Below are 26,006 nucleotides of genomic sequence, written 5' to 3'. Positions count from 1 at the left end.
CTTAGCATAGTGATGCTGCATTCAGGTGAAGTGGGTAGTGGAGTGAGTGTAGTAGTAAAGCTCCATTGCTTAAGTGGTTACAGAAGACTGTACAGTAGAAGCAAAATCTTGTGAAGGAGGGGTAAGGTGGGATGGGTCAGAGGGGGGAGTGGGTGTGTTAGGAGGAGGGGTTGAAGGGGGAACGAGGGGGTTGAGGAATGGGGGGTAGGAGGGGGAGAGTAAGGGGGGGTGGAAGGAATAGTCAGCTGTAAAAAAAGTTGAAATCATAATAGAATACTGCATTTTAAACTTTCCTGTGAATCAGCAGCTGTGAAACAGAAAACAGGTAATTTATGGGCAGACAAATCTGCGCTTGCTAACAGAAAGGTCATAAATCTCTACACACACAGTGACATCGGAGAGCAAATGGAAGGGAAAGAATTTCCTTTAAGTGCTCCGGTAGCAGAAAATACAAAAGAGATTGAGCAGACAGAAAGCTGTGCATGGTGAGCATTTTATTAACCAGACCGTTGTGTTTTAAAAAGCAACAAACCGGACAGTCTACACAATAAATCAGACACTTTTGCAAAGTAAATAATTTAATGTGACAAGATGTTAAATTGCTCACAGATATGTTTCAGCAGCATTGCCTGTCTTTAGAAGTTTAAATGAAGCAGTGCTACAGAAAAAATGTGAACAGCATTAAATATTGGGAATCAGTTCTAAAGCAATCATAGTAGCATATATAGAGGCTCATTTTCAAAGCACTTAGCCTCCCAAAGTTCCATAGAAACCTATGGAACTTAGCCTCCCAAAGTGCTTTGAAAATATGCCTCATAGTGAGGTATGAAAATGGTGTTTCAGAACTAGAAAAGGAAAAATGGCAGCACGGCTTAATTAAAAATTGCATCTATTTTTTTTTTGTTTTGTTTCTCAAGGTGCCTTCCCTTCTGGTTCATATTAATTCATTTTCTTTCTATTTTCACTGTTCTCCCTTACATCTTAGTTATTTTTAGTTTTTTTTAACAAGTTTGTTTCTTTCATTTTTCATGGCTTCTGAGACCCGCTTAAGCGTGAGCACTGATTGGGGAAATTTTCTATTTTTTGTGAAGAGTTTTTTTTCATCTCTCACAATTGAGCTGTTTGATTTTGCATTGGCTGTTTTCCCGTTGATGATTTCCAGTGTTTTCAAGTGGTGTGCTGTAGGTGCAACAGAGCCATCTCAGGGACTGACCCCTCATAGTTGGTGTCTGTCATGCATAGGCCTTAACCATGAGGCCTCTATTTGCATTCTCTGTTTAAAAATGCAGAAAGGGACTCAAAAGAATAGAGAGACCTACTGCAAAAATCTTTTTGGCATGTCTAAGACTGATCCATTAACATTAGAGGCATTGGTCCCCATGACTGGATTGGGTGTATCAGACACAGGGTGCACCAACATCGAGGAAGGTCTCCCCCTGCTTCGACATCAGGCAGTAGGACTCCATCGGACTGATCAGCATCAAACCCATTACTGAGGACAGACCTGGAATCAACATCATCCTCATTGGCACTGAGAGACCATGATATAGAACAAAGGCAAAGAAGTACTGACATCAGTCCCCTTCAAATCATGGTGCCAGGAGTCCTGGGTCATCAGCCCCCCCCTAATAACCAAGAAGCGTCAGTCTCCTAATCACCAGGACTAGCCTTTCGATTCAGCACCAATATCTTCGCAGGCTGTTCCTGAACCAATATTGACCCTGTCTTTACTGATGTCTATCTCTGAGGAACAGTTCCAGGCAGTGCTACAGGAGGAGCTGGAGCAAATCTTGGCCTGGCATGATCCCGATGTTCCGAGGGTGTTGATGCCATCCAGACTTTGCCCTTTTGTTGCCTGGAGAACCATGCCTTGTCAATCACCCTTGCTTCTACACCGGTGCCTAGAAGAGGGCCGTCGTCCTCCTCTGAAGAGGTAGTACTCTTCTCCAGCCCATCAGGGAATAAAGAACCCTTGATGTCCATGTCAGGACCTGTTCCTCAGCACTCATGCCCTGAGCCTAGACATCCGTCTAGTTGTCCGAGGCAGACATAGACTCAGCCTTCTCCAGAAGAGTTCTGAGCTGAGTTTGACTCCAACTGTTCCTCGGTGTCTGATGCAGAAAGAGTGGGTCTTGGAGGATACCTCCTTTGGTCTGCCTTCAGGTCCCTTTCTGCTTCAGGAAAGAGCTTTCTTTTGTTGTTGGTTTTTTTTTTAGGGAAGTGGCTAGGGCCATTTTGTTTAATTTGGAAGTTGAGGAGGAGCTCAGGGCTGCTATTTTGGATGTCCTTGATCGAGGATCACCCTGAGGAGGCCGTAGCAGTGCCTATGCACAACATCCTGCAGCCGGTACGGATGAAGAATTGGAAGACACCTGTGCAACCAGTTCCTAAGAAGGCGAATTCCATGTATACAGTCCAGAAAGCTCCCAGAGTTGAGAAGGCCCTGTTCTCCCACCACTCTATGGTGGTTAAATCCGCTCCCAAGAGAGCTAATAGTTCTAGGACCCATTCCTTGGTGGTTCGAGGGTGAGATGCTAGGACCTTGGAGTCTTTTGGGAGGAAGGTTTACCAAGCCACTATACTTGTGTCCTATATAGAGGCCTACAAGCTCTACATGAGCATTTATTTCTGGGACTTGGTGCTCAATGTGTCGGAGTTTGTAGACACTGTCATGATTCAAGGGGAGTGAGCCCTTGAGCCACAGTGGAGTTGATTCTACCTGGGCAGTTCAAGCAAAGGTCTTGACTGGCGACAACTGACATCAGAACTAAGCAAAGTCCCAAACTGCAAGTACCCGGAGCCCAAGGTGAACAGGAATGGCCAGCAGAAGTGCTGGAACAAGCCTGGTGGCAAATGTAGTGGAATAGGTATTCATTCACACCTGCTTTCAGTCAACATAACTACTGGCTAATTTGGGAGGAATCATGCTTACCTCTCTGGCATCCCAATACTACCTTGAATTGCCAAAAATTCATTTTTTTGGCGAGTGAGTCCTTAATCAGTTCCAATATTTACTATGCAGGGTTCCAGTATTCACCATTTATTTGCACAAGTAGCAAAATCACTGTCTATAAATGTAAGTAGCACTACTTAACACACGCAAATAATTCCACTCCGCATTCAGCAAGCATTTTATAAAATTGTATTACAGTTCCACATATATAGCTCTAAACACCTGTTTACATACACCTGAACTTTGAGAGCAGTCTGAGCTAAGTTGGGCATTTTTAGACTTGGTTTTATTGTAAACTGATGTTACCTGTGTCTTGCTCTTAATATCTTCCTGATAAACTGCTGTCTTTGCCTCCTATTCTATCCTATTAAAAAAATAGACCTTTCTTTTCATTTGCAGAGGATCTGACCTTTAAAAATTTCTAATCTGTTTTCATCCTATTGTCTATAACGTAAAATTGTTGTTGCATTGTGATTTCATATTTTTTGCTAGTATTGGCTTAAAGGTGCTTTTATTGAACTGTGTTTTGAGCTTCTGAGCCATGATTTCATATTGTTATGCTGGAATTGTCTTAAAGGTGTTCTCATTAGAACTTGAGATTTATATCTTTGTTCTCTGATTGAGACCTTGAGACTTGAAGGGCACTTATCTGTTTCAAAGGAGATTCTTCTCAACAGAGCACCTGAGAGAGAGCCATCGGGACTTGACTTGCAGGCTCTCTATCAGGACACTAAGAATGTAATCTTGACGGTTTGGGAGATCCCAAAGAAGCAGACAGTGAAATGGAGGCGCTCTATTGAGCAAACTGAATAAACAAAAGAATTTCCTTTGAAACAGATAAGTACCCTTCAAGTCTTAAGGTCTGTCATAGCACAAAGATATAAATCTCAAGTAAAATAAAGTAATTAAGTGCAAGAATGGAAAATGGATGGGATATATCCCAGGATACTGAGGGAGCTCAGAGAGCTCCTGGCGGGACCTGTTAAAGATTTATTTAATAGATCTTTAGAGACGGGAGAGATTCTGTGAGATTGGAAGCGAGCAGATGTGGTCCCTCTTCAAAAAGTGGAGACATAGAAGAAGTGGGAAACTACGGACCGGTAAGTCTCACGTTGGTGGTAAGAAAATTAATGGAGTCGCTGCTGAAAGAAGGATTGTTAACTTTCCAGAATCCAACGGGCTACAGGACCTGAGGCAACATGGCTTTTCCAAAGGAAAATCATGTCAAATAACATAGTAACATAGTAGATGACGGCAGAAAAAGACCTGTACGGTCCATCTAGTCTGCCCCTTGCAGACAGGAGAGGTTCCGAGGGATTGGAGAAAGGCGGATGTGGTCCCTCTTCACAAAAGTGGTGATAGGGAAGAAGCTGGAAACTACAGGCCGGTAAACCTCACTTCGGTTATTGGAAAAGTAATGGAAGCGATGCTGAAGGAAAGGAAAATGAATTTCCTGGAAGACAATAAGTTGCAAGATCCCATACAACACGGTTTTACCAAAGGGAAATCGTGCCAAACGAATCTCATTGAATTCTTTGATTGGGTGACAGGAGAACTGAATCAGGGATGAGCTATAGACGTAATCTACTCAGATTTCAGCAAAGCTTTTGACACGGTTCCCCACAGGAGGCTCTTAAATAAACTGGATGGGCTGAAGATAGGACCCGAAGTGGTGAACTGGATTAGGAACTGATTGACGTACAGAAGCCAGAGGGTGGTGGTGAATGGAATTCGCTCGGAGGAGGGGAAGGTGAGTAGTGGTGTGCCTCAGGGATCGGTGCTGGGACCGATTCTGTTCAATATATTTGTGAGTGACATTGCCGAAGGGTTAGAAGGTAAAGTTTGCCTATTTGCGGATGATACTAAGATCTGCAACAGAGTGGACACCCGGGAGGGAGTGGAAAACATGAAAAAGGATCTGAAGAAGCTAGAAGAATGGTCTAAGGTTTAGCAATTAAAATTCAATGCGAAGAAATGCAAAGTGATGCACTTAGGGAGTAGAAACCCTCAGGAGATGTATGTATTAGGCGGGGAGAATCTGTTAGGTACGGACGGGGAGAGGGATCTTGGGGTGATAGTATCTGAGGATCTGAAGGCGACGAAACAGTGTGACAAGGCGGTGGCCGTAGCTAGAAGGTTGTTAGGCTGTATAGAGAGAGGTGTGACCAGCAGAAGAAAAGAGGTGTTGATGCCCCTGTATAAGTCGTTGGTGAGGCCCCACCTAGAGTATTGTGTTCAGTTTTGGAGGCCGTACCTTGTGAAGGATGTAAAAAGAATTGAAGCGGTGCAAAGAAAAGCTACGAGAATGGTATGGGATTTGCGTTACAAGACGTATGAGGAGAGACTTGATGACCTGAACATGTATACTCTGGAAGAAAGGAGAAACAGGGGTGATATGATACAGACGTTCAAATATTTGAAAAGTATTAATCCGCAAACGAACCTTTTCCGGAGGTGCAAAGGTGGTAGAACGAGAGGACATGAAATGAGATTGAAGGAGGGCAGACTCAAGAAAAATGTCAGGAAGTATTTTTTCACGGAGAGAGTAGTGGATGCTTGGAATGCCCTCCCGCGGGAGGTGGTGGAAATGAAAACGGTAACAGAATTCAAACACGCGTGGGATAAACATAAAGGAATCCTGTTCAGAAGGAATGGATCCTAAGGAGCTTAGCCGAGATTGGGTGGCAGAGCCAGTTGGTGGTGGGAGGCGAGGATAGTGCTCGGCAGACTTATACGGTCTGTGCCAGAGCCAGTGGTGGGAGGCGGGGTTGGTGGTTGGGAGGCGGGGATAGTGCTGGGCAGATTTATACGGTCTGTGCCCTGAAGAGGACAGGTACAAATCAAATTAGGATATACACAAAAAATAGCACATATGAGTTTGTCTTGTTGGGCAGACTGGATGGACCATGCAGGTCTTTTTCTGCCGTCATTTACTATGTTACTATGTGCTCCGTTTCCTATGTCTTATATCTAATTCTATTTCAGATCTCACATTATCTACTCCCTTTAAACTTATTCAATTCCACCTTTCCTTGTGATGTACCATGGTTTTGCATACCCTATTACGCTGTGATTATTCCCACCACTTGTGCTCTTACTTTTGTCCCCTTGACTCTGGCTGAGTTTAGCAATGCTTTATCAAAAGGAGACCTATACATAAGCATAAAACTTAATCAGTTCTCTGATTCAATGTCAAATAATGCACATATCTGATATATTAAATTCCTTTTTCTTTACTTACAAACTGCATGTTTCGCCAGACACCCCGATGGGATCTCAAAGCTCCGCCGTCTAGGGACGTTCTCCGTAATGATGTCATTCATTCTCCTGCCTTTTAAATCCACGGCTAATCCATCACATGACTTAACTTCTCATTAGCAATTCACATCCATTCCACTTTTTGGTTCAACCCATAAGGCTGAACTGTACCCCAAGAGAAAATCAATCGTTGTTCTTTGTGGCACAAAACATCACTAATGGAGCCTCCCTGTTCCATATTTACTTGCAATAACACTGTATATTTCAAATCCGATATCATATGTTTGCTATCCCTTCAGTGAGCCACCAATTGTGCTTCCGGTTTCACTGTTTTTATTTTACTAGTATGTTCTCCAATGCGAAGCTTGAAGTTACACACCATCTGGCCTATATATGCCAAACTGCTTGGACACCATATACAATATACCACTGCTGTGGAAGTACAGTCTGTTCTGGATTTTAAATGGAAATACCAGGAGCTGTGGAGTATTAATATTTTATTGCCTTCCTTTACATACCCACAATACATACAATTCCCACATTTATAATGTCCAGTTTCTCCCTCCACTTTGCGTATTGGAGCTGATAACAACTCCCCCAAGTTTCTACTTCTATTGTATGCAAAAATGGGTAACTCATTTAAGGGGGGGCATGCACTCCCAACACATGCCAGTACTTGTGAATCAAGGTTTGTATACTGTATGCCATCGTTGAAAAAGGAAGCACACACACCATTGAAGGATCTGTTTGATGGGGTTTAGTTGCCAATAATCAACGTCTGTCAGCATGTTTTGGCCTCTTAAAAGCTCTTTTCACTACCTGGTTGGGATAATCCCATTGTTGAAATCTCTAAGACATATTGCTAGCGTAGTGCATGAATTGTTCCTTAGATGAACACAATCTTCTCATACAAAGAAATGTCCATCTGGGATGTTATCTCTTAGATGTCTCAGATGGTGACTAGAGTAATGTAACATCATATTTCGATTGGTTTCTTTTCTTTATGCTGTAGTAACCAGCTCTTGGTTTACACGACTAATGGTGATGGCCAGAAAGCTTATAGACGTATAATCTCACTGTCTCGTGAATTTGATGTGACTATCTACTTGATTGATGTAGTCCACGAATTGCTGGAATTCACGTTCAGATCCTTGCCATATGATCAGAATATCATCTATAAAGCATTTCCACATCATCACTTACCCCATAAACAACTTCCATATACAAATTGCTCCTCAAAATTGGACATGTAGAGGCAGGCTACAGTTGCCTCATGGCCATCTCCTTAATTTGCTGATAATATTTGGTCTTCAAATACAAAATAATTATTTTCTATAATCAATTTACTCATGTCATTCAAAAGATCCAATTTTTCAGCCAATATGTGTGCTTGTGATAAATATTGATTTATGATCTCTAAAGCCCCTTGTTCAGGTATATTTGTGTACAATGCTATGATATCCAAAGTAGCTAATATACATAGTAACATAGTAGATGACAGCAGAAAAAGACCTGCACGGTCCATCCAGTCTGCCCAAGATAAACTCATGTGTATACCTTACCTTGATTTGTACCTGTCTTTCTCAGGGCACAGACCGTGTAAGTCTGCCCAGCAGTTTTTCCTGCCTCCCAACCACCTGTTGTACACAAATATCCATCAAGATTTGCATCAAATGGGTTGATTCTCTTGTATACGATGGAGCCATTTCTACATATATTGAGAAAGCGGCTGTAGCACTGAACCCCGTCCTGAGACTATGGGACAGCCGGGGGGATTTTGAAAAGATTTGTGTATTTTTGGAACATATATGGAATTAGCAGAAATAGCGGACTAGAGAATCTAAGCGTTGGGTTAAGACTACTGATCGCTGCATAAAGCAGTGGCAGCCGTCAAAACACCAGAGCTACAGAGTCTCTGCGCCCTAGGACAACACTCCTGAACACCTGACTGCTGCCTGCCCCTGATCCCTCCGTCCAGCAACCAAAACGACGATCGATGGGTAACCCCCGAACGACTTTTACACATTCGACTACAAACTACCTCTGCAGCACAACTACCTCTCCTCAATCTACTAACCCAACCACTGCAGCAACTGCATCACAGAAACAATTTTTACCTCTGCAGCACATTTACCTCGCCTAGCCCTAAATTGCAGCACAACTATCTCTCCTCAACCTACTACCTCCAACCAATGCAGCAACTACATCGCAGTAACGATTTTTAACTCTGCAGCACAATTATCTCACCCAGCCCTGAATTGCCCGTCCTGGACCATAACCACAACTTTAGAGACCACTACACCAGACCATTGATACAGCTCTAGGACTGCACATCTAAACGTGAGTAAAACAGTCATTCCTAATTAATCAACCTGCTCACCATTACCACAGAGAAATAAACCCACTCCTTACCGCACAAACACCATCCTATGAATAAGGACCAATACTACAACCATCAGATCGATCATCTAACAGCCCAAAGCGAAACAACACCAAAATGAACACCACCAAACTACTCCTAACAATTTACTCACTATCCCTAATTCACCACTCACTAACCACACCCCCTCATGAACACCAACAACATACCCACAATCCACAAGCTCAACAGATTACTCAGATACAACACACGTCACCAGAACAACAACAACCTAAATAGTGGAAGAACTACCATACAAAACCGATACAAAGGAAAAGAAGGACACAATAAATCCATACTACTGGAAAACAGACAACTAACGAAAATTAACACAACCTTAAACCCAGCTAACCCGTACCAAACAATTCTAGTGGGATACATAAATGCCAGATCAGCAGTCAACAAAACAACCATAATAACAGAATGGATCACAGCAGACAACCTTGATCTACTATTCATCAGCGAATCCTGGATCCACGACCCCAAGGACCCTAATTTTAGATCTATTCCTCCCAGGCTACAAAATCACTCACTGGACAAGGAAAGGAAAAAGAGGAGGAGTCATCACTAATCTATAGATCCCACTTCACCATAACAACAACAGCCGAGTCTATAACACCATAACTTGAAATCGCCTCAGAATCCACCGCACTACCTTGCTTGACTACCTAAACGTTGTCTTGTTCTATAGACCACCAGGTAACTGGCAAGAATGCCAAACACATTTCATGGATTTTATATTGAATACCTTTGTATCTAATTCTAATCTAATTATAATAGGGGACATAAACCTACACCTAGACGACCCTAACGCAACCAACACATGTGAATGCAAGGACTTCCTCCAGCTATGGGATCTCAGCTGGCCTAATATACAAGCAACCCATGATAAAGGACACACACTTGACCTCATCACATACAAACCGTCCTCAGACGCAAACCTAATAATAACAGATACAAAATGGACAGACATACCATGGTCAGACCACCACAAACTAAACCTAACCCTACAATGGCGAAAAAAGGCTCATACCACAAGCAAGAACGCACAACCTACACCACAAGAGGCCAAATTGACCCTGTAACATTCTGGCAACAGATTCACAACAACGAATGGATAGCACAAACAGACTCCAAAAACTACCTCCTAAATTGGGACAACAGATGCAGGAGCACATTAGACAAAATTGCACCATTACAAACAAGAACCTCACAAAGACACATCTCGATTCCATGGTTTAACGAAGAATTGAAAAAATTAAAAACACAAGTTAGGAGACTTGAATGAGCATGGGAAAAAATGAAAGATGAACTTACACTTAACGCATGGAAACAAGTGCAAATAAAATACAAATACACAATAAAACAAGCCAAAAGGTCATACTACAAAACCAAAATAGGGCCAGACTACAAAGACACGCATAAACTCTTCCAACTCTTGAACAAACTACTAGACACTACACCGGTTACAACAACCAACACAGACCGCATCAGCAGACAACCTTGCTAAATACTTCAATGAGAAAATTATAAAATTATGACTCAAGTTACCACTTTATACAACCGATCACAAAAAATTGATTGACTAGCTGGACCCAATCCCCGATGAATACCCAGCAGACCAAATCTGGACAAACTTTGATCTCCTGACTGACGAAACCGTCACCCAAGCAATCAACTGATTCGCCAAATCCCACTGCAAACTGGACATATATCCCAACAACCTAATAAAATCCGCTCCTCAACGCTTCATAACAGACCTCACATCACACCTAAACTACATGTTACAACACGGACTGTTCCCTAAGGACAAAGGAAATATACTACTCACCCCAATACCTAAAGACTCAAAGAAAAAAGCAAATGACATAACCAACTACCGCCCGGTAGCATCCATCCCACTGACAGTCAAACTAATAGAAAGTATGGTAACCAAGCAACTTACCGACTACTTAAACAAATTCTCTATACTACGTGAATCACAATCAGGATTTCGATCCAACCACAGCACCGAAACAGTACTAATCTCTCTCTTAACCTAATTCAAACAAACAATTGCAACTGGTTATAGTTTACTTCTCCTACAATTCGACATGTCCAGCGCGTGTGACATGATTAGCCACAAAATACTACTGAACATCCCAGAATACTTTCGGATTGGAGAAAGTGTACTCAGGTGGATCAATGTCTTTCTTACTGCAAGAACATACCAAGAGATATCAAACTCGAATACATCATCACCATGGAAACCTGACTGCGGAGTACCTCAAGGATCACCGCTCTCACCAACCCTTTTTAACTTAATGATGACACCCCTAGCCAAATCACTATCCAACCAAGGCCTTAATCCTTACATCTACGCAGACGATGTCATGATCTACATCCCGTTCAAACATGATCTAACATAAATCACAAATGAAATCAAACACAATGAATTCATAGGTGGATGCATTCCAACTAAATCTCAATGCAGAAAAAACACGTCTCATCCTCTCATCACAATATAACACGTATAAACCTACCACCATAAACATCCCAGACTACATCCTTCCTGTTTTGGACAGCCTGAAAATTCTCGGAGTCACAATTGATCGGAATCTCACACTAGAAAGCCATGTGAAAAATACAACAAGGAAAATGTTCCACTCAATGTGGAAACTCAAAAGAGTAAAACCTTTCTTCCCAAGGGAAATATTCCACAACCTAGTACAATCAATGGTGCTAAGCCACCTTGATTATTGCAATGCCATCTATGCCGGATGCAAAGACCAAATCATTAAGAAACTCCAAACTGCCCAAAACACAGCAGCCAGACTCATATTTGGAAAAACGAAATATGAAAGCACAAACCCCACTAAAAGAACGAATAGCATTTAAAAGTTGCACACTGGTCCATAAAATCATTCAAAGAGAGGCCCCGGCCTATATGTCAGACCTTATAGACTTACCAGCCAGGAACGCAAAAAGGACAGTATGCACATTTTTAAATCTCCACTACCCCAGTTGCAAAGGAATTAAATATAAATCAACATATGCATCCAGCTTTTCCTACATAAGCACGTAACTATGGAACGCATTACCAAATGCCATAAAAACAATGCACGACCTAACAATTTTCCGAAAATTACTGAAAACCAACCTGTTCAAAAAGGCATACCACAATGATCCATCCTAAATATTAGACAACGAATCCTTTACCAAAACTAGACAAACCAAACTCTTTACACTTGACTTCTTCATATACTCTGTTACACATGAACCCTAACACACTACCACTTCATTTCTCTTGCCGAAATGAACTTTTATATTTGACTGTCTAACTTACTGTATACTTTATTAGATATGAACTTTAATACAACACCACTCTGTATTTCTCATCCCGGAAATGGCGATCTCCACAATGGCATAATGTAAGCCATATTGAGCTGCAAATAGGTGGGAAAATGTGGTCTACAAATGCAACAAATAAATAAATAAATAAATTCTTGGGTTGGGTTGATATAGGTATTTATATTCTTTATTTGACAGTGTACCTGCTCTATTTGCTTCAGTCAGTAATGTTGCCACTTTGCTTGTGTGTTCGGTGTAGGGTCATCTGCTAGATGAAAATAATAACTAGTTTGAGACAGTTGAGCATAAGCTTCTTTCAAATACTGTGCTTTATCTTGAATTACTATAGCTCCTCCCTTGTCTGCTCATCTTATGACAAGGGAGGAGTCCCACATAAGATCCCTTAAAGCAGATCATTGCACACTGGATAAATTGGAAAAAGTGCACATATCATTCAATCTAAATTAATTTGAATTAACAGGATTTGATAAACGAATACTGAGCTAAATTATTTTTTTTAAAAGTTAAAATTTAATGCCAAGAAGTGCAGAGTGATGTACTTGGGGTGCATAACCCAAAAGAGAGATACTGGATAGGTGGGGAGAGATTAGTAAGCTCGTCTCAGGAGAGAGGCCTTGGGGTGTTGGTGCCCGAGGATCTGAAGGTGAAGAAACAATCCGACAAGGCGACGGTCGTGGCCAGAAGGAGAGTAGGCTGCATAGAGAGGGGTATAATCAGCAGAAAGTTGATGCCTTTCTACAAGTCGTTGGTGAGGCACCACTTGGAATATTGTGTTCAGTTTTGCAGGCCATATCTTGCTAAAGATGTAAAAAGATTGAAAGCGGTGCAAAGAAAAGCTACAAAAATGGTATAGGATTTGCATTGCATATCGTACAATGAGAGACTTGCTGACCTGAGCAAGTATACCTTGAAAAAAAGGAGAAATAGAGGTGACATGATACAGACATTCAAATATTTGAAAGGTATTAATCCGCAAACAAACCTTTTCCAGAGACGGGAAGGTGGAAGAACTAGAGGACGTAATGTCAGGAAGTATTTTTTCACGTTAAGGGTGATGGATACATAGAATGCCCTCCTGTGGGAGGTGGTGGAGATGAAAATGGTAATGGAATTCAAACGTGTGGGATAAACACAAAGGAATCCTGTTTAGAAGGAATGGATCCATGGAATCTTAGCGGAGATTGGGTGGCAACACCAGTAATTGGGAAGCAGTACCAGTGCTGGGCAGACTTCTACGGTCCGTGCCCTGAGAATGGCAAAGACAAATCAAACTCGGGTATACATATAAAGGATCGCATACTACATAAAACGAGTTTAACTTGTTGGGCAGACTGGATAGGGCAGTATCATAGATTGAGGGAGCCATAGCATTTTTCTATGACAGACAGAGACATTCATGTAATCTTTAATAGGCAGAGGTGTGGTGCAAAATCAATTATTGTTTACACTGGGGCACAAAAGGTTTTGTTTTTATATTTTTAAATAATAGTGAGATTCACAAAATGTGTTGTTTCTATAAAAATGTTTTTTAAATAATATTAAAATTCACCTTCCGTGCTTCAAATTAGGTAATACATTGGGATTGCTTGAATATCTTCATCTGTCTAGATTTTGAAGGATCATTCTGGTAAGCCCCTCCCCCTTCGTTCTTATAAAGATATATATATTAAGATTTGTTCACATATAATTGTTTTAAATATAATATTTCATGATATTTATGACACTGTGTTCTGCTTAAAGAAATTTAATACAATACTTTTCTTATATGGCAGCTATAAATATGTCTATATTTTATTTGTTACATTTGTACCCCACGCTTTTTTACTCATGGCAGGCTCAATGCGGCTTACATGGGGCAATGGAGGGTTAAGTGACTTGCCCAGAGTCACTTGGAGCTGCCTGTGCCTGAAGTGGGAATCAAACTCAGTTCCTCAGTTCCCCAGGACCAAAGTTCACCACCCTAACCACTAGGCCACTCCTCCACTCATTTTTTATTTATATATTATTTTTATGGCAGTTATTTGATGATTTGGTTTCACTATGATCCCTTTGGGTTGACTTGCAGTGACCTTCTTGTACAGTATTTTGGTCCTCATTTACTCTGTTTTAATTTTTAAAACATATATTATATAATTTTTAATGTTTAGTAATTAATCTGTAGTACTTTTTAAAAAAATTTTGATTGTGATTTTTATTGTTTATCTTTTTAAATGGTTGATGTTTGCTATACTATTTTATGGATGGTGATTTTTTTAAATATATGTGTAGTATGTATTTATGATTATATTTTTGTTTTTATATTTGTGTGTTTTTATGTCAGACCCCTGAGGCAGGCATTTGTGTGTCAAAACACGGCCCGTGTCGGGTCATTTACACATTAAAGGACGACATTTATCTCTCTCCTGAAGACCCAGTGTTGCTTTTTTTGTTTCTGTTGTATGCTTGTATGCTGTTTTACCCTCTCTTTTGTGACTCTGGGCAGACTGGATGGATCATACATTTACTATATATGTTCCAATTCTACACAAAATTATCCTTATAATGAGATCAACAGTTATGATAGGCTATTTTGATATCATCCTTCCATCATTGGGCACATTTTAATTGTTCATAGTGTTAGATGTACTAGGTGCTCATTTTGGTTTGTTATTCGCTAAAACAACTTATGATATTTTATAAAATATTATAGAAAACATTGTACAGGAATTAGAGAGAATTAAAATTCTTTTTAATTACTCAGTCACCAGCACAGCATCAGACATCAGTTGTAAAGTTATAACAAAACTTACAAAATCTAACATCAGTGCCTCTGGTAATTATAAGTAATATAATATAGACTAATTATATAAAGAAGAGAAAAAGAAGGAAGAAGAGTTTGTTCATCATACAAAGGTCACAGAACAGAGAGAAAGCTGAGAAAGAAAGAATGAATGAAAGAAAGATTCATAGCTATAGAGAATTAGTTTCTATCAAGGAGGGGGAAGAGTACCCCCCTAGAAATAGACTGTGGCAACGACATGAAACTCTCCTGCCATCCTGACTATTTCAGAGTTCCTTTGTCTGCAGCGTGATTTTATAGGCTGTGGTGAGCATCCACCTCTCCTCTACCCTGGACCCATCATAGGTGCTGCATATGGACTGGAGACTTGTAATTGGGACTTTCATTTGTGCTGGAGGCTTGCAAATGGTCCTTGCCATACCTTTTCTCAGTAAATCACTTTTGTAACAGGATATACCAGGTATCTGAGTTGCTTTAGCGACATTTTCACCATCAGAGCATGTGACCAGCCAGAAATTCCTTCATGTGGCTGATTGGAAAAGAGAGATGGGGGATGGGAAGTAATGCAGTATATCTGAAGTAAAACTTTATAGCTTATAGCTAAAATTATAGACATAGAGAATGTCACTCATAAGTTTATTTTAGTAGAGATTGAAAACTCTTTTCTCATTCTATTAACAGAGGAATTTGTGCAGTAAACGATTGTGTTTCTGTCTTCAGTCTAAATCAATAGAAAGTTATACAGTAGAATAAGAAACTTATTTTGAAGACAGGGAGATGGAAAATACACTCAATATTTAATTATGTATCATGTTCAATAGCTGTGTATCTAAAAAAAAAATAACACTAAAGAAAATGTGTGAAGTAGTAGTTAAAATATGCTTCTCCCCTAGGATCTTTTTGTTTATTTTATTTATTTAACACATTTATATCCCACATTTTCCCACTTAGTTGCAGGCTCAATGTGGCTTACACAATACCGTAGCGGTAGGCTCCGGTTCAATAATATAAATACATAGTAAATTCATAGGCATGTAAGAACATTAGTATAAGGCAACAAAGAGATAATGAGGGGATGGTGATAGAAGTCTAGTACAGTCCATATTTTCCTGTGTTGCAGGAAGTAGAGGATTAGTTTGGGTCTTGGGGGTAGGTCTTCTTAAACAAGTTGGTTTTCAGTAATTTCCTGAAGTTAAGATGGTTGTGAATAGATCTCACAGTTTTGGGCAAAGCGTTCCACATTTGTGTACTTATGTACGAAAAGCTGGATGCATAAGTTGATTTGTATCTAAGTCCATTGCTATCTGTATAATGCAGATTTAAATAAGTTCGGGATAAGCTGGTACTGTTTCTGGGTGGAAGTTTTATGAGGTCCAACATGTATTCAGGAACTTCACCGTAAATAATCCTGTGTACAAGAGTGCAAACCTTGAAGGCAATTCATTCTTTGGTGGGAAGCCAATGCAGTTTTTCGCGGAGGGGTTTGGCACTTTCAAATTTTGGTTTTCCGAATATCAATCTGGCTGCTGTATTTTTTGCGGTCTGAAGTTTCTTTGTTAGTTGTTCTTTACAACCTGCATAGATTCCATTGCAGTAATCTAATTGGCTTAGTACCATTGATTTTATTAGTTTGGGAAATACATTTCGTGGGAAGAAATGTTTTATACGTTTAAGTTTCCACATTGAGTTGAACATTTTCTTTGTAGTTGAATTTACTTGACTTTCTAGTGTCAGATTGCGGTCAATTATGACGCCAAGCAGTTTTAAGCTATCCGAGATTGGGAGAGAGTGGTTTGGGATGTTTAAGGTTGAAGGTTTATACTTATTGTGTTGAGATGAAAGTATAAGACAAGTGAGTCTTTTCGGAATTTAGTTTCAGTTGGAATGTATTTGCCCAAGCATCCATTGTGTTCAAACCAGTCTTAATTGTATTGGTGATTTCTGTCAAATCGTGTCTGAAAGGTATATAAATTGTAACGTCATCAGCATAAATAAATGGATTAAGGCCTAAATTGGATAAGGATTTGGCCAGTGGGATCATCATTATGTTGAAGAGTGTTGGTGAAAGTGGTGAACCCTGAGGGACTCCGCACACTGCTTTCCAGGAAGATGATATGTTTGAATTCGATTTTACTTGGTATGATCTAGAGGATAAGAAACCTTTAATCCATCTGAGTACATTTCCGCCAATCCCATAGTAATCAAGGAGATTTAATAAAATATCATGGTTAACCATGTCAAATGCACTGGACATGTCAAATTGGAGGAAAAGTATACTTTTTTCTGCGGCTATTTCTTGCATAACTTTGGCCAGAAGAGTAACTAAAACAGTTTCAGTACTGTATAGGGAGCGGAATCCTGATTGCGAGTCGTGTAGTATAGAAAACTTGGCTAGGTAATTCAAGGGTTGTTTAGTCACCACGCTCTCCATTAATTTAACCACCAGTGTGATAGAGGCAACTGGGCAGTAATTGGTAATATCATCAGACTTTTTCTTGGTGCCTTTTGGTATTGGGGTGAGAAGAATGTTACCATGATTCTCAGGGAAGAAACCTTGTTGAAGCATGAAATTTAGATGGGCTGTTAAATCCATTAAGTATCAATAAGGGGCAAATTTGAGTAAATAGTTGGGACAAATGTCCAATTTGCAATAAGAATTGGAGAATCTTAAGACTGCCTGGGTGACTGTTTCAATGGTGAGAGGATCAAAGTTTGTCCAGTTACGATCAGCCGGATAGGCACCCAAATTGGGTTCAAGGACATTAAAGAAATGTTCAGTGTCGGAGTTCCGTTGGGGGAGTGAATTGTGTAATTTTAATATTTTTTCATTGAAGTATTTAGCAAGATTATTAGCAGATGGGAATGTCTGCACTGGTTGTAGTGATTGGGTTGGTATCAAGTAATTTGTTGACAACTTGGAATAATTTCTTCATGTCTGTGTAATCATTACCTATTTTAGATTTGTAAAAGGACCTTCTGGCCATTCTGATTGCGTATTTATATTTTCTTTGAGCTTGTTTCCATTCTTTAAATTTGTTTTTGCTGTTTTATTTTTTCCAGCTACGTTCCAATTTCCTGGTTTGTGTCTTTAGTGTTTTTAGTTCATCAATATACCAGGGTGTTGAGTTTAATCTTTTTGATGTTCTAGTTCTAATGGGTGCTAAAACGTCTAGTACGTTATTACATCTTGCGTTCCAATCTGAAAGGTAATGAATAGAGTCCGTACGGGCTGACCATTCGTTGTCATAAATCTGTATCCAAAACTTCTTTGGATCTATTTGGCCTCTTGAGCTGAAAGTTGTTGGTTCTTGAGTTTTGAGTGATCCTTTTCTCCACCAGAGTATGGATAAACTAAGTTTATAATGGTCGGACCAAGGGATTTCTGACCAATTAATGCTTGTTATCCATAAATTCTGGTCTGTGGCCAGTTTGTATGAACATAGGTCTAGTGTATGCCCTTTAATGTGAGTAGGTTTCCAATTGGAGCATGAAAGATCCCACGAGTGGAGAAAATCCTTACATTCTCTTGCCCAGGAAGATTTTGAATCTTCAATGTCACCTAGTATAAGTATGTTGGAATTGGATACACAGGTGTTTGATATAAAGTCTGTAAAGATAGTATGACATTCGTTCCAATTCCCGGGCGGTCTATAGAACAAGACACAGTTCAGATGGTCAAATAATGCTTTGTTATGAATCCTAATCAAATCAATTTCAAGTTGTGACGAGATGGATTCCGCAGTGGTTTCAATTGAGAAATGGGAGCGATAGATTAATGCTATGCCACGTCCTCTTTTATCCTTTCTAGTCCAGTGAATGATTTTGTAGTCAGAGAGACATAAGTCGAGGATTACTAGATCTTTTTGACTGCTAAACCATGTTTCATTGATAAAAATTAAATCCAAATTTTCTGAGGTGATCCAGTTCAAGTGATTGTTGTTACTTTATTGACTGCAGATCTGGCATTGATATAACCCACTTGAAAACATTAATACTTAATCTCACTGACTAAATCCTTTCTTGAAAATTATAAGGTCCTTTACATGTGCAACCATGCATTTTTACAGTGACATTTGGTAAAAACAAGTTTGTTTATTTCATCTTTACAATTCATCGGTCACATTAGGATCATGGCTACAATTGAAAATAGAGTTAAATTAATTCACCCTTATTTGCTTAAAGGTAACCAAGATGCCTATTTACTAGATTGTGCTAGCTGTTTAATGTGGAAATTACCATTTATCAACAGTTAACATTTGCTAATTCCCATGCTGAACACCTTATATGGAAAACATCATTTTGGGGCATGAAACAGGTCAGTAATGTGCCCTCCAGTTAACACTGAGGTCATTACCATATGTGAACAAGTTAACATGGCATATAAAACGGAGGAGTTAATGCCACCACAAGAGATACAGCTGACTGCTTCACAAGTTGTCTGCCTTGCAGTTAATGTGTGGTAGCAACCTTTTCAGAGAGCTAACTGTTTGGAACCTTCTTGAAAAAATGCTGAGAATCTCCCCAACTGTTACCAACACATCAAATTTGTCAATTACTGTGTGATAACTAAAAAATGTTACCGTACTTCAGCAAATAGGTGCCTAAAATAAATATTTGTAGGCAGTGGTGTGCTGGTAAATGTTTAACAACAGGCTCTCTCCCCGGTCCCCCTCTCCGCCCCCCGTCCCCCTCTGTGCCCCCCCCCCCCAAATTGCAGAGCTGACTATAGCCGGGGAGAGAGCCTGGGGGGGGGGGGGTGGCAATGCATTATCTAGGAAAATAAATTAAATGATCCCAGGTTCCAATCTAATTCATGTTTAATGTGGGATAAAATGCCATTAATAAGTAAATAAATATAAACTTTTAATGTTGAGCACCTGATTCTCAAAGTGAACATATTCCAAACACTATAATGAAAATAAAATGATTTTTTTTCTACCTTTGTTGTCTGGTGACTGTTTTTCTGATCATGCTGGCCCAGTATCCGATTCTGCTGCTATCTGTCCTCTTAACTCCGTTTCCAGGGCTTCCTTTCCATTTATTTCTTTCTTCTTCATTTCGGGTCCTCAGCTTCTGCCTATTTTCTTCATCCATGTGCAGTTTTTCTCCTCTCTTCCTTTTCCCTCATCTCATCTCCTTCCTCAATTTTTTCTCCCCTCCATCCATGTCCAGCATTTCTTCTCTCTCCCCTCCTCTCCCCTGCCCTGCATGCACCCATGTCCAGCAGTGACCCTTCTTTCCTCTGTCCTCCATCCACCCATGTCCAGCAGTGACCCTAATCTCCCCTGCCCTCCATCCACACATGCCCAGCAGTGACCCTCCTCTCCCCTGCCCTCCATCCACCCATGTCCAACAGTGACCCTAATCTCCCCTGCCCTCCATCCACCCATGCCCAGCAGTGACCCTCCTCTCCCCTGCCCTCCATCCACCCATGTCCAGCAGTGACCCTAATCTCCCCTGCCCTCCATCCACACATGCCCAGCAGTGACCCTCCTCTCCCCTGCCCTCCATCCACCCATGCCCAGCAGTGACCCTAGTCTCCCTTGCCCTCCATCCACCCATGTCCAGCAGTGACCCTAATCTCCCCTGCCCTCCATCCACACATGCCCAGCAGTGACCCTTCTCTCCCCTGCCCTTCATCCACCCATGTCCAGCAGTGACCCTAATCTCCCCTGCCCTCCATCCACACATGCCCAGCAGTCACCCTCCTCTCCCCTGCCCTCCATCCACCCATGCCCAGCAGTGACCCTTCTTTCCCCTGCCCTCCATCCACCCATGCCCAGGGACTCCCTTCTCTCCCCTGCCACCCCTCCCGCGTCGTTCACTGGCAACTTCTCCTCCCTCCCTCCCTCCGGATCCGTCCCTCACCGACCTGACTCTTCTAATTCTTCGGCGGGGCAGGCAGTCTTGCCTGCCCGCTACCAGCGCTGACTCTCCCCTGCCGGTTCGCGCTTCAAAATGGCCGCCGAGACTCTCGCGAGGCCGCCTCTGGAAGTCTCGGCAGCCATTTTTAAAGCACAAACCGGCAGGGGAGAGTCAGGGAGACTGCCTGCCCCGCCGAAGAATTAAAAGAGTCAGGTGAGGGACCGGATCGGGCGGGCGGGAGGGAGGAACTCCGGCTCGCAGTGGGAAACCACCGGCTCGCAAGTCGGTACAAAATGTAACAACCGGCTCTTGCGAGCCGACTCCAGCACACCACTGTTTGTAGGACTCCTATTTTATTCTAGGAATTTTGGTTCCATATTGGCTTAGGTTTTATAACAATATTTCTATCTTTAATATGAATCTTTCCTTCCTTTTTTAGGCTCTTTGTAGGATTACACGCCACTCTCCCAGTGCTTTTCAAAGTGTTATTGAAAAAGTGGGTCTCACAGCCGTGATAAATTCATTGACAGCTGGAATTTGTAAAGTACAGCAGTATATAGTGACCATGTTCAATGTTATGCTATCATCAGGAATTCATCTTCAGAGACTGACTCAAGAAAAGGTTGGGTTTGATTTTTTTTTAATATTAAATATTTGACCTCCAAAACTGCAAATATCATGTAGCAAATATGGTGCTTTGCAAATAGGAAAAAAGTTGTTCTACATTTTGTTATGCAATAAGAAAATAGAAATGTTCTGTTGGAAATTTTATTATCTGTTGTATGGGGTTAGTGAGAAATCAAGAACCATATTATTTTTTTATATGCAATAAATTAATATGTTCAGGAATAACTGGATTTTTTGGGTATTGTGTTACTTTTATCAGATCAATAAAAATCCCTAAAATGTATAACTATAGATTATTATGCATTAGATTTTGGTTTCTGATTACAGCATTACAGATTAAAGATGAATCCTCAAGACATCATAGTCCTTATGGATTAGCTGTCGGGGTTTTCCTTTGATTGTGTTGCTTGAGCTATGTGGAAAGTATATTTCCCTAAGTAACAATGTCAGGATCCTTGGGGTAGTTCTTGATTCACAGCTTTTTTACAGGCAAGTGTCTGGAGTTGGTTCGGAGGTCAGCTACTAAAATGGTCAGTAGTCATAAAGAGTATGGGGACAAATTTAAAGCTCTTAATATGTGTGCTTTAGAAGAAAGGTGGGAGAGAGGGGATATATTGGACACTTTTAAATATCTCCATGGCATAAATGCACAGGAGGTGAGGCTCTTTCAGTTGAAAGGAAACTCTAGAATCAGGGGCATAGGGTGAAGTTCAAAGGGGACAGACTCAGGAGTAATCTAAGGAAATCTATGAGAATGATGCCACCCAATCCAGAAAAGCGTATTAAGAGTTAAATGTTAGAATGGAGAATAGGATAGAAAATTGAACAAATGCATTCTTGCTGAACAAATAGTTTATGTCTGTTTTGTAATTAATGTCCAGATGCTGGAAGTTGTTACTAAGGACAAGCATTTCTAGCATATCTTGTGAAAGAACAGGGAACTGAGAATGACTTTACAACTGACAAGGCTTGAAAGGCCTGACAGTAAAAACCAAAGTAAAAACTGAATAATTGCTAGTGAACTGAAGACACCTTCAGCAGGACGGGCGTGCCTGAGAAGGAGCCTTTTGCATTCCATTTGATCAACCGGAGAAGGCAGGCTTGTGAGGAGAGCAGATTGGGGCAACACGATCTTAATAGAAACCACAGGAAATATATACCATACAGGCAGATGATCAAAAGCCCCGCGCTGTTTCAAACAGCGCTCTAAAATAGCGCTGGAACAGCGCGGGGCTTTACCGCATCGATGATCAGAGATAATGCATGCAAATTTAAGCAGCGCAATTATCTCTGATCATGAGGTAGAAGTGCGGGCGAATTGTGCCTGAGCATGCGCTCAGCACAATCCTCCCGCACTTGTTTGACAGGTCTGGGCTGTCAAAAGCCCAAACCTGTCAAACACAGGAGCTGGAGGTCCATGGGACCACCAGGCCCTGACTACCCCTGCCCTGAGCAACGGGGGCTGGAGGTCCGGCGGACCTCCGGTCCCCCCCGACGATCCCACCCCCTCAGGTTCAGGGATGGCTGGAGATGGGGACCCACCCGGTCTCCAGCCCCCCAAAACCCCCAGAAAATGGTCCCTGGTGGTCTAGTGGCCGCCAGCCAAACCCCCTCCCACCCTCCCACCCAGCGAGCGACGGGGGGGGGGGGGCTGGAGGTCCCAGCGTTGTCTGACGATCCCTGGTGGTCCAGCGTAACAGACACCGGCCCCCCTACCTTAGTTGGAGGAGGGAGGTAGCCTGCCTCCCTCCTCTTCCTTGGGTTGACGCCGCTGCAAAATGGCGGCGCCCAGCACCTCGCCCAGCGCATCCCAGGATAAAAGATGCAGAATCATACTGGACGAAATAGCACCCTTACGAACAAAACCCTCACGTAGGTATAACTCAATACCGTGGTTCAACGAAGAACTGAAAAAAATAAAAACACAATCCAGGAAACTCGAACGAGCTTGGAAAAAAATAAAAGACGAACACACGCTCAACGCATGGAAACTAATACAAAGAAAATACAAATACGCAATAAGACAGACCAAAAGGTCATACTATAAAACTAAAATAGGGCCAGATTACAAAGACACGAAGAAATTATACCAACTCGTGAACAAACTACTAGACATCACCTTGGTCACCACAACCAATACAGACATCCCATCTGCAGACAACCTTGCTAAATACTTCAATGAAAAAATTGCAAACCTAAGTTACATGCTACCTCAGGACAATACCGATATCGAAAATTTCATCACTGGCTTGGACCCAACCCCTGGTGAATACCCAGCGGACTGAACCTGGTCAAACTTCGCTCTCCTCACAGCGGAAACAGTCACCCAGGCGATTAATAGGTTCTCCAACTCTCACTGTAAATTGGATACCTGCCCCAGCTACCTAAAAAAAATCCGCCCCCACCGCTTCATAGCAGACCTTACATCCCACTTAAACTACATGCTTCAACAAGGTCTCTTCCCTAAGGAAAATGGCAACATCCTACTCACCCCAATACCAAAAGATCCCAAGAAAAAAATCAAACGAAATCACTAACTACCGCCCAGTAGCATCAATCCCACTGGTGGTCAAACCGATGGAAAGCATGGTAACCAAACAACTTAATGATTATATAAACAAATTCTCAATATTACATGAATCACAATCAATATTTCGCCCCCTCCATAGCACTGAAACAGTACTAATTACCCTCCTAGCCAAATTCAAGCAAGAAATAGCAACAGGCAAAAGCATACTTCTCCTCCAATTCGACATGTCCAGTGCGTTCGACATGGTAAACCATAAAATACTACTAAGACTCCTAGATTACTTCGGGATTGGCGAACACATACTTAGTTGGATCAAGGGTTTCCTGTCACGTTTTCAATCAGATACTAGGTTCATGAGCCCTTGGGCCACTGCTGAAGAGCAACAGTGGCAGGCAAAACCACCTCCAAATCAGAGACAAGGCAGAACACTGACAGAAACAGCTAGCCTTCACCTGCACTTGACCGCCCTTCTCCAGGAGTTGAGCCCCTGGATGCAGGCGGCCGGCAGGACTTACCGGACAGGGCAGGCATTAGATACCAACTAGGCTGAACAGGGACTGAGGGTCAGAGGGGAAAGAAATATGCATGGGCAGCAAGGCAGGAAACTGGGCTAGGACTCACAGACAGACAGTACTACACAAGGCAGGAAAATGGACAAGCTAAAGGACAGGAACTGAAAGCTGCCAAGCAGCCACTGAACAGGGTACAAATACTGACAGACAAGAGACAGGACTGAAAGCAGCCAGGAAGCCACTAGCAAGAAACACAGACAGAAAAGAATCAGAACTGAAAGCTGCCAGGCAGCCCCTAGCAAGAGACACAGACAACCAAAAACTAGACACTGAAATACAAACAAGAAACAAGACTAGGAAGCAAGCAATATCCCTAAGCTAAACAACACACAGACTAACTAGAATCAGACAAGGAACTATACAAGAAACCAGAGTAGGCAGAAGTACAACAAAGCACCAACAAACCAGGGACCTTAGATGATGCAAAGGCAAACACAGAAGTTTTCAGGTGATTAATAAAGCCCATCAGCTGCTGAAGTTGAGCTGCAGGAATCACAAGGCAGCTACGGGTGCTGTTCAGGCACAAACAAGAGAAGCAAGTCTGGCAGCCCGGAAATTCTGGACTGGACTGGGCTAAAGTCTGGAACGGGTAGGGACAGCAAGACAGTCTATGGCAGCCACCGGTTCTGGCCACCAGAGGGCGAGAGGATCACAAACCAAGGAAAAAGTCACAAACATGACATTTCCTAACCACTAGAACATATCAAGTGAAATCAAGCTCAAACATATCACCACCGTGGAAAGCAGAATGCGGAGTACCTTTAGGATCACCACTATCACCGATCCTTTTCAACCTAATGATGACCCCACTAGCCAAATCCTTATCCAACCAAGGCCTTAACCTTTTCATCTATGCAGACGATGTCACAATATACATTCCTTACAAACGTGATCTGACAGAAATCACCAACAAAATCAAGCTCAGTTTGAATATCATGGACTCATGGGTACACGCATTTCAACTAAAACTCAACACAGAAAAAACACACTGTCTCATCCTCTCATCCCAATACAATACGAACAAACCCACAAATATAAACACCCCAACCTGAAAATTCTAGGTGTTACAATCGACCGTAACCTCACACTAGAGAACCAAGTGAAATCTACAACAAAGAAAATGTTCCACTCAATGTGGAAACTCAAACGCATGAAACCATTCTTTCCCGAGGGAAACATTTAGCAACTTGATACAATGCAGCGAAGGGCGACAAAAATGATAGCGGGGATGGGACGACTTTCCTATGAAGAAAGACTAAGGAGGCTAGGGCTTTTCAGCTTGGAGAAGAGACGGCTGAGAGGAGACATGATAAAGGTATATAAAATAATGAGTGGAGTGGAACAGGTGGATGTGAAGCGTCTGTTCACGCTTTCCAAAAATACTAGGACTAGGGGCATGCGATGAAACTACAGTGTAGTAAATTTAAAACAAATCGGAGAAAATTTTTCTTCACCCAACACGTAATTAAACTCTGGAATTTGTTGCCGGAGAACGTAGTGAAGGCGGTTAGCTTGGCAGAGTTTAAAAAGGGGTTGGACTGTTTCTTAAAGGACAAGTCCATAGACCGCTACTAAATAGACTTGGGAAAAATCCACAATTTCGGGAATAACTTGTATAAAATGTTTGTACGTTTGGGAAGCTTGCCAGGTGC

General features: G+C 41.6%; 1 protein-coding gene across 1 annotated transcript in view; it reads left to right on the top strand.

Annotated features, from left to right (window-relative positions):
- The window catches only part of ULK4 (unc-51 like kinase 4), a gene marked incomplete in the record, with an annotated part of 1,752,451 nt that overhangs the window by 827,296 nt on the left and 899,149 nt on the right, over window positions 1-26,006 (top strand). Inside the window, 1 exon segment of the mRNA XM_030209369.1 lies at window positions 21,065-21,247. Coding sequence (XP_030065229.1) covers window positions 21,065-21,247 — 183 coding nt within the window.

The sequence above is a fragment of the Microcaecilia unicolor genome, chromosome 1, assembly GCF_901765095.1.
Source record: "Microcaecilia unicolor chromosome 1, aMicUni1.1, whole genome shotgun sequence".
NCBI classification, from domain to species: domain Eukaryota; kingdom Metazoa; phylum Chordata; class Amphibia; order Gymnophiona; family Siphonopidae; genus Microcaecilia; species Microcaecilia unicolor.
The sequence above is the reverse complement of the archived record's forward strand: the minus strand, read 5'-3'. Positions and strand labels throughout refer to the sequence as shown.